The sequence below is a fragment of the Peromyscus eremicus genome, unplaced genomic scaffold, assembly GCF_949786415.1.
Source record: "Peromyscus eremicus unplaced genomic scaffold, PerEre_H2_v1 PerEre#2#unplaced_219, whole genome shotgun sequence".
In the NCBI taxonomy this organism is placed as follows: Eukaryota; Metazoa; Chordata; class Mammalia; order Rodentia; family Cricetidae; genus Peromyscus; species Peromyscus eremicus.
Genome location: NW_026734455.1, coordinates 194665 through 204460, shown reverse-complemented (window position 1 = coordinate 204460; position 9796 = coordinate 194665). Strand labels below are relative to the sequence as shown.

The 9796-nt window shown below is 41.4% G+C and overlaps 1 protein-coding gene across 1 annotated transcript; it reads left to right on the top strand.

Moving 5' to 3' along the window:
• Positions 1-7747: 7747 nt before the first annotated feature.
• On the top strand, positions 7748-9241 carry LOC131901685 (periphilin-1-like). Its single transcript, XM_059252790.1, has one exon. It carries the CDS (start codon positions 8018-8020, stop codon positions 9086-9088), a length of 1071 nt encoding a protein of 356 aa, XP_059108773.1. The 5' UTR covers positions 7748-8017; the 3' UTR covers positions 9089-9241.
• Positions 9242-9796: the final 555 nt, after the last annotated feature.

Genomic DNA, 9796 nt, shown 5'->3' with positions numbered 1-9796 from the left:
GACTCTAGAGTTACTTTGGTTGATGCTGAAGGACTCAGAGGAGCCTGGGCAGATATACTAAGTCCTAGAGGCCAATGATCAGAGAGAAGAGGTGCTGGATCACCAGGAACATGTAATGAAAGTCCTCTAGGCATTTTGTTATATAGTGAAGTCTCTCTAGGACCTTGGAGAGATGGAGAGGAATGTACTGAAGGTTCCAGAGCCCTTTGGAAGAATTTCACAGGCAAAGTCTTTTCTGCAATTGTGGTGAGTTCTTTATTCCCTTTAGAAGACAGCAAATGTTCTAGAGTCCCTGGAACTGATAGAGGATATTCCTGAGCATCTGGTGCAGATGGTGAATGTTCTGCATCCTCTGTTGAGGACAAAAAAGGTCCTTGAGTTTCATGGTTATGTAGGAAAGTTCCTATAGCTCTTTTGGAAGTTGCTGAACCTTGAAAAGTACTTTGGGCAGACAGAAAATATCTTGGAACCTCCTGGGAAGAAGTTAGATGTTTCAAAGCCATTTGAGAAGATGGCAGTTTCTACAGTTCCTTGTGTGGGTGTGGAGAGTTTTAGAGGCCCTTGGGCAGATAGGGAAGGACCCAGAGCCTCTTGTGCAGATGAACCAAATGCTAGAGTTCCTTGCATAGATAAGGAAATTATCAGAGGTACTTGGGCAGGTGGAAAATCTCCTAGTTCTTTCTGGGCACTTTGATTAGATCCCAATGTCTCCGAGGTAGAAACTGAATGTCCTTCAGTCTCCTGTGCAGATGTGGGCTGTTCTAAAGTGGGTTTTGCATAAAGGGGATCTTGCTCAGGCTCTTGAGTAGATGGTAAAGGATCTAGAGAGCCTTGTGCTGATGTGTTCAGTTCCAGAGTTGCTTGTGTATATAGGCAAGATTTATCATATTTTTAAAGATGGGGAAGGGGATGGACTTGCTCGTGTTAGTGAGGAATGTCCAGGAGCCATTGGGGCAGGTGGCAATGTGTGGCTCACTTGAAATATCTTGGAATATATTTGGTTATTTTGGGCCCGATTGACCCATCCCGTGGGCCACGTTATTTGATGAGACCCGAGGAGGCACCTCCTGTAAGATCAATGGGGGTGAGAGAGAAAGGAGACCAGGCGCGTAAAGGAAGACAAAGTCAGTCTGAGTTGTGTCAAGGTCTCGTTTATTGCAAGGGGAGTCAGGCTTATATATGCTAGGAGCTAGGAGAAGTAGATAGGGGTATGGAAAGTTACTAGGAGGAAGTTAGGGTAAGGTAGGGTTCAGGAAAAGGTCTCTTTGTTCCAGGGCCTGATCAACGGACCATACAGCAAACCATTATGTTTCAGGGAGTTGATCACAAGGTACATGCTGTGGTCTTGTTGAAAAATGGTTGCTATTTAAACTGTTAACGGAAGGTTGGGTACACAGCTTTTTCCCATGAGAATCAGTTAGGCTACTTGGCTCCTGACACCCGATGATGAGACAGGATGGCATTTTTGGCCAGCAGGGGATATTTGAAGCCCTCTTGGTCTGATAGGTACACTGTGAAATCCCCTTGTTTAAAGGGAGCATCTCTCCATCTCCTTTGGCTACAGTGGCAATGTGTAGGGTCCCGTTTCATAACAGGAGAAGGTTTGAATCTCCTTTTGTGAGAGAGAATAGGTCTTTGACCCTCTACTCTAGATGTGGACAATCTTAGAGTCCCCTTGACAGATATGGGAGGACTAGATCCCCTGAGGAAGATGGTGAAGGCGCTAGAGCCCTTTGCATGTGTTGAGAAGGCCCAAGAGTCCGTTGGGCAGACTTGGGAGTTCCTAACACCCCATGCATATATATAGAACCCTCTAGGACCTCTTCTGAAGATAACAAAGGTCCTTGAGCCCCTGGTATAGATGTGGATAGTTTTGTTTGTGCTTGGCCAGAGATGGGTGGTGTGAAGCACACTTGGGGAATAGTGGTTGGCGTAAGGCTTTTGGCTGTAAGGGAAGAGCTGAGGCCATTTTTTAGTAGTGGAGGACATTTAAAGCCCTCTTGCTTTAATGGTAAAGTTATGAAATTCCCTTGGTCAGAGGAAGCAGGACTCAAACTCACTTCAGCAGAATTGGGTTGTTTAGGGTCCTTTCGGGGAGAGTGGAAAAGTCCTTGACTGTCTTCATTAGAGGGAGTAGCTCTCCAGCCACCTTTGGCAGCTGTCAAAGGTGTGAAAGTCCCCTGGGGAGAGGTGGTGGGACTCAATTCATTTTGGGAAAATGAGAAATCACTGAGTCCCCCTTTTGGAGAAGGTTTGGAAGCCTCTTTGTCTGATGGGGCCTGTTGGAGGCCCCCTTGATCAGAAGGGCCTTGTCTAAAACTCTTTGGGAAAGAACTGGAACGATTGGTGACCCCATGGTTAGAGGATGGACTTCTGAAACCCCTTCTGGAAGAGGAGATATGTTTGATTTTCCTTTGAGCACAAGCGGGAGTTCTCTGGAATTACTGCGCAGATGTGGAATGGCCCATAGCCCCTTGGTCACATTGAGGTCCTTCCAGAACCTTTTGGGTGGATACGGATAGTTCCTGAGCATTTTGGGAAGAAGCGGAAGATCCCAGAGCTCCATGGGTAGGTGGGGAGGGTTGCAGAGACCCTTGAATGTGTGGGGAAATTACCAGTCCATGCTGGTCAGTGGGAGAGTCTGCAGAAGATGGCCCAGGCACTGTGTGGTCTTTGAACTTTTCACTAGCATCCCCAGCACAGTGTCCTGAAGATGTTGCACTTACTCTGGTGTCCAACTGGTCAATGTCCATAGGTTCCTCAAACACAGTAGACATAGCCAGGCTTCTTTTCACCTTCCTAGGTATGGGCCTAGTGAGAGGCTATAAGGCAGATGGTCTGGGTTTCCTGCTCAGTGGGTTACTCGTGCACTCAGGAACCTCCCGCAAAAGTGGAACTTTTCCTCCCTTGTTCTCTTTCAGCTCTTTTATGGGGTCCAGGGTCTTCTTACTGGATGTACTCATTATGGAAGCCCTAAGACTCTGCAGGCTATCTGCAGTCCACGAGTCGGGGACTTTGAGTGTTTTGTCCTCATAGGGCTCCTGGCTCCTGAACTTGTGTCTAGTCAGTCGAATCACCCTGGAGGTGCAAAGTTCCTTGGGTCTTTGATGCTGCTCCAGCGCTTTCCCCAGTAGGGTGAGGTGTCCTGAGCTAAATCCCCAACCCTTAGAATGAGTTTTGAAACCCTTGGTCAAGTTGATTCTTTGAGAGGTCAGATTTATATAGCCATTAATATACTGAGAAAGTGTATTTTTAAGGATATGGATGAAGATGTTGTTTTACTGATAGAGAAATTTGGTTTGATTATTGCACATTTTACCAGTTTTCCTTTGAGCAGTTTTGTTGTTGCTGGGTGAAAGGTTTTTGTTTATTTATTTCAGTGCTGTATATGTTTTTGTGAAGGATTTCTGTTTCCCTTTGCCTCCACAGACACTCAGGCTTGCATCATTCAGAAGCACTGGGGCATTTTCCTGTCCTCAAATTATCTTCCTGTGCATTGCCTTAGTGATTTGGCACATGCTTTCTCCTTGGAGTTTCTGAACACTTCACAATGCCTTCCATTGTTTAGCCCCAATTTATCCCACTACTTTCAATTTTAAATATATCTGTCTCTAGGAAACCCATTCCTTTCCTACAATCTGGGATAAATTGGCTTCTTGTCTAATTTTATAGTTCCCTGTGTTTATCTGAATACTATCACATATCATAACTCTCACGTATCTTTGACTCACTTATCTGAATTTCATGTTGGTCATTTGAGGTCCTTGAAAACATTGGATTTGCATACCAGCATGAATGCAGCTAGGCATGAAGAACTTGGTGTAGGGTAAAATGGACAGGAAATATGAATATCAAATCAGATAATATACACTTTTTGAGAATTAGCTTGGCAATTCTAATGTCAGCACAAAATAACTTTCTCGATTTATCTTACAATGACTATGTTTAGTTCAGGTAATCTACTTAAGATAAATAGGGTAGTTTATACATACATGAATGAGTGCTCTAAAATGGTAATATTTAAAAGAAATTTCAAGTTTTCCCTTTGATAAACTTGTTCTACTACAATAACTTCTATGCATAGTGAATTTAATAATGAAAATTCTTAAATATTATTAAGGACCAGCCTTAATAGTATTCTTCCCAGGGGCCCAGAAGAGATCCTACAAACGGCAAGAATTATTTTTGAGGAAAGAATCCAAGTACACTGCGCTCTTAGTCCGTTTACTTTATACTGTTACCTATACAGCTTCAGTTCAAACTCATGCCTAGCTCCTCTCTTGCCTGATTTCTCGCTGCCTCTATCTACTGCCCCCTCTATGTTCTGAATTCTTAATTCTCTCATGTTAGTTTTACCCCAATCTTGGTCTTTCTCATCTTGTTCTTACCTGTCTTCTTCTTCCCCATCTGGCTCTTCTTCATCTTCCATCTCATCCTCAAGTTCTCCATCTAGTTCTCCAGTCAAAATCCTCTCCATTCAAAATCCTCAAAAAGTCCTCTCTAAGTCTCTGAGGTTTACAGTCATATACCCATGCAATAGTAGTACTCTAGCTAAAGCCAGGTCACCAGGCTTGAAATCTTATTGGGTCATAAAAGCAGACAAGAGTTTTCCTCAGGCAGTGACCATCAGGCTTTCTTTAACAACTCAAAAGGGGAGTGGTAAAGGAGGAGGTCTACTAAGAGCTAAAATGGGTCAATATATCAGACAAAGGGAATTTATGTGCTCAAACTGCATTCCTAGAGGTGGTTAGGTAAATGTTAGGAGTCTAAAATGTTAGTATGAATACCACTAAGATTGTATAAGAAAGGAAGGTCTAAGCTTAATTTACTTTAATTCAGGAGGTTGTTTGACCCTGGATGCTTGATAGGTGTTTCAGATAAGATACACTGTTATGAGTTCTTGGAAGCATACATAGCATACAAAGAAATCATTGCAGGAATCAGCTAATATATATACAAAAGCTAAAATGTCACCAGGATTTCTTAAGGCACAGCTTGACCTTTAGAAATGTCCTTGACTTTTCAAGGTAGTAGCTTTTGTGATAGTAGCTGAATTCCATTACATTTTCCTGTGGCTTACAGCAGTTCTGGTTTTTGCGTTTAGTTAAAAAAAAAGGATAATGTTGAATTCTCTCTAGGGCAGTAAAAAACGTGGATAAATTTAAATATGAAGATGACTGACTTGAAAAATAAAAAGTAATGGTTAATTAATATGGATACTTAATATTTGTATCAATAATAATATATATTTATAATTGATAGTCTCTATAAATGGAAAGCTGAGAATTAGTATAACTATCTAATAGGTATAGTTGTATAAGTTAGAATACCTCTGTCCCAAAAAGGGAACAACGGAATAACATAAAAAAATCTATCATAAACTAGTATGACATAATATGGTCAGGTGTGTCTGAATACTATGAGTCTCAGTTGTTATAAAGAAATGATTAGTTTGAAACATTAACTCTATCTATTAATCTCTGATTGGTGGTATTAATTGAGTTAAATTGTATTTTCAAGAGGCATTGTTAGATAAGGAGTTACCTGAGTTAGTCACGAGCATCTGTGCAGCCAAGGCTGCAGTTGAAGCTTACCTAGTTTAAATTTGTAATCAAGGCAATATTAAACCATTGAGCTATGTGAGGACAGTAATAACCTGTGTCAGGGTATACATAGCAAGGCTTGTATACAGAATAATTGTCATAAGTACATGAGGAGAATGTCTGATAGTGTATATATTTCAGGATCATGGGCAGAAGTTATACAATAATAGAACATTTTTAAAGGGCAGTCCACCCCTAGGCTGGAAAGTTCAGTATAGAAAGATGGGTAAGTGACAAAGGCTGTAGAAATCATTCTTGGTTGCTTCCTGCTGATATGGGAGTGAAGCTGGGGGTCCTGATGGCTACAATGCTGTGGAAGCCCAGGAAGCATAGGCTGTTTCAGGCTCTATGAGACATGTAGTGTCCTGTCTCGTGGGCTGGAGGGTGGGATGCTGGCCTGAGCTGGGTAGCACATCTGTGTGGGCTGGAGGAAGGAGTGCAGTCCTGCAGGTAGACAGCATGTCTCTGGTCCAGAACATGACAACCTGTAACTCTCTAAATGATTAGAATTTCTGTATTAATGATAAACATGCAGTTGAGGAGTTTTAAGGAAGAAACTTTTTCTCGTAGGAGTATGTAGATGAGGAGTCTTATTAAATAAGAAACACAGAGCCAAATGCAGAGTTCAAAGCCCAAGAGGTCAGAGCAGTAGCTGAGAGCTGAGACTTAAAAACCTCCTGCCGCCTCTCCTCATGTACTTATGACACTTCCTGCCGCCACTGTCCTTCCCCTCAGAAAGAGACCTACTTCCTGTGTGTCTTTTTATTGACTTTTTTGTTCTGCCTCCTCATTGGTTGTAAACCCAACCACATGACCTCATCATCACTGCCTGTCTATACAGACCTCCAGGTCTTCTGTGGTTGGTATTGAGATTAAAGGCATGTGTCTCCATGCTGGCTGTATCTTTGAACACACAGAGATCTGTCTGTCATGTGATCTGGATTAAAGGTGTCCACCACCACCGCCCGGCTTCTGCTATGGCTTGCTATTAGCTCTGATCCCCACGCAACTTTATTTATTAAATACAAATAAAATCACATTTCAGTACAAATAAAATATCACCATATTTCCCCTTTTCTATTTTAATAAAAAGAAAAAAGGACAAAAGTTATAACTAATATAAGAAAAACTATATAAAATGTTATGACATTATGATTTTTTTGTTACATAAATTAATTTTAATTGATTTTACATTTGTTCAATATGTTAAATAAACATTTTATAAGCTTGTATTTTAAGGTACTTTATTTTTTTCACTAGTGAATTTTATTAGAATATTATGATTTTTTGCTACTACATAAATTAATTTTAATTCATTTTACATTTGTTCACTGTCAAATAAATATTTTATGTGTTTATGTTCTTTTCCTTATATGTTTTCTATGTTTATTTATACATTATTTAATTTTGAAATTTTTAGAAATGATAATACAATCACATCCTTTCCTTTTCTATTTCCTTCCCTTCCATATCCTCTCCTCCTGGTTACCTTTCAAATTTATGATCTCTTTTCTTTAATTATCACACACACACACACATACACACACACACACACACACACACACGCATAAATATATTAATACAGCATTCCCAGTCTATTTAGTTTTTCTTGTATATGTATATGATTCAGAGCTGACGACTTGATATTGGTAACCAGTTAAAAGGGTCATCCCTGGGGAAGACTAATTCTTTAGCAGTCTGTAGTTCTTTGTTTAGAGGTAAACCCTATGAGATTTCCCCCTTTCAAGTGAGCATATTGATTGGTTTGTCCTTATTCAGGTCTTGTTCAGGCAGTCATATTGTTGAAATATCAACTGTGAAGCTTCCCTTTGATTTCTGGTTCCTACAAACTTTCCTCTTCCTCTTAATGATGCTCCCTGAGCCTTAGGCCCAGGAGTTTATATATATATATATATGTGTGTGTGTGTGTGTGTGTGTGTGTGTGTGTGTGTGTCTTGGGGCTAGACATTTCACAATCACTTGTTCTCTGAATTTGAGTGGTTGTGGTTTTCTGCAATGGTCTCTCTCTGTTGCAAAGAGAAGCTTTTTTTGGTGAGGGTGAGAGCTACACTTATTTGTAGTAAGTGGAATTCACTTAGGAATTGTACTGATTTAGTCAAGTGGTAGTACTGCATTCTCCTCTAGGACGCATGACCTCACTAGCCCCAGCTAATTTCCTAGCTTTCAATCACCTGGCATGATTTCCCTGCTGTTGAATGGGCCTAAGTCTAATTAGAGAGCTGTTGGTGGGGTTTCAGCAGCAGCGGTGGAACGTAGGTGTTGGAGAGTTCCAAGGACGAATTTTTAGACAATAACAGATTCTTGAACTAAGCCATGAGTATCCTTAGAAATTGAAAGTGAACAGGAAGGGAAGTACACATTTCTGTTTGCAGAAGTCCGGTGGCTTCCATGAGATGAGATGTGGTCTGAAGGATGGTGTGACTACAGGCGACTTCCAGGAAATCAAGCAAAGGGATGGTATGACTACAAGCGACTTCCACGAAAACAAGCACCTCCTTGGAACCATCCCAGTGATGGCAACCGTTGTGCCAAACAGACCGCCTCTGGGAGACAAGAGATCATCTCTGCTAGCCAGACCCGATGAAGGAGGCTACAGTAGATACTACTGTCACATGGATTACCAAAAATGGGATGAAGGCTGCTGTTTTTCTCAGAATCCAAGAAGTGGCCCACCCTACAAAAGAGGCCCTTATGGCTCCCCATGGTCAAGAGATGAGTATGCCACAAGCCGACAGCCTCAATACAGGGCCATGAGAAACGGCTTTAGTAGAAGACGTTTCTATTCTTCCCATTATTCAAGACAACGATCTCCCCATAAACGGGGTGCTCCTTTTTTGAGAGAATCACATGTGGGCGGGAACGACTCCCTACCCAGCAGATTTGGCTCCAGTCTCAGCAGTAGAAGCAGGATGCGCTCCTTCCATCAGTCTCGACATCGATGTAAAGAGAGAGCCATCCAGTTTTTGAAAACATCAAGAGATACTGTGCCTTCAGGTTCTTCATCCAAGGTGTTAAAAAGCCCCAGCCGGCTGACTGAGAAGGAACAGGCTGATGCTGCAAGCAAGTGGGCTAATGAAAATCCCAAGAAGTCAGAAGAAAACAACTTGGCTGAAATTTCCGAGTTTGAGACGGGATCCAAGGCACCGTTATGTATCAACCAGACAGAAGAACCCGAGTCAAACACAAGAGCTGGCCCAGAATTGTGTAAAGACAGCCAGCTTAGCAGTCGCTCAAAAGCGATTGCATCAAAAATCACGGAGATTGAGAAGGTTTACCGACAAGTCTGTGAAACTTTCGGGATGGTGGTGGAAAGGCTGGTTGAAAAGGATCATTCCTTAGGAAAATCTATACAGTTTGCAATGAAGCAGAGTTTGCATGAAATAGGTGAGCAACATGGTGAAGAACTCAAGCATTTCATTATGGAGTATGATAATTCTACTCCAGATTTTGGAGGCCCTTTTTAGAAGAATTAGGGCTCGGTTCAAACCAATTTTTAAAGCTTCTAGATATTTCCCTTTGGACTTTTGAAATCCTTACTATTTTGTGATGAAGAGAAATACTTTATGATAACTGACCACATTGCTAGTATCAAATAAACATCTACAATAGTTTTTAAAGTCTTTTAATTAGAATGTTTTCCCTATGTGTAGAATCGTCTAATCCACCTTCATACATCTCCTCTCTTCCAAAAATAATGTACCAGGCTTTCCTGTTCCCCCATGGAGGGACTAACCCTTTTGGAGGAGGGCATGGGGCATTGGGGGAGAAGGAGGGAGGAGATGGAGGAGCGTTGAGAGGATGATCTGTAGTTGGTATGTAAATTGAATTAAAAAATTAAAAAATAAAGCCATTTTGTGTACCCAGGATAAGACCTGGTCCCATTGCCAGGAGATGGCATGAGGAGAACTTGCGGGGAAGCGGGAGAAAGGGAAGGAGGGAGAACTGGGGTTGGTAAGTAACATTTTAAAAAAAGTATATAAAAATTAAAATAAAAAAAGAAATGTGGCAGAAGACTTCAAGGCCAGCAGAGCTCCCCTCAACTTGTAAGTGAGTCAGTGAACAGAGAGGAGACAATTTGGACATTACACTCACTTCTTGATCCTTCCCAGCATAGCACTGAGCCAAAATACACAATTTGGGGCAATAAGTACATTAAAAATCATGGTTTGAAT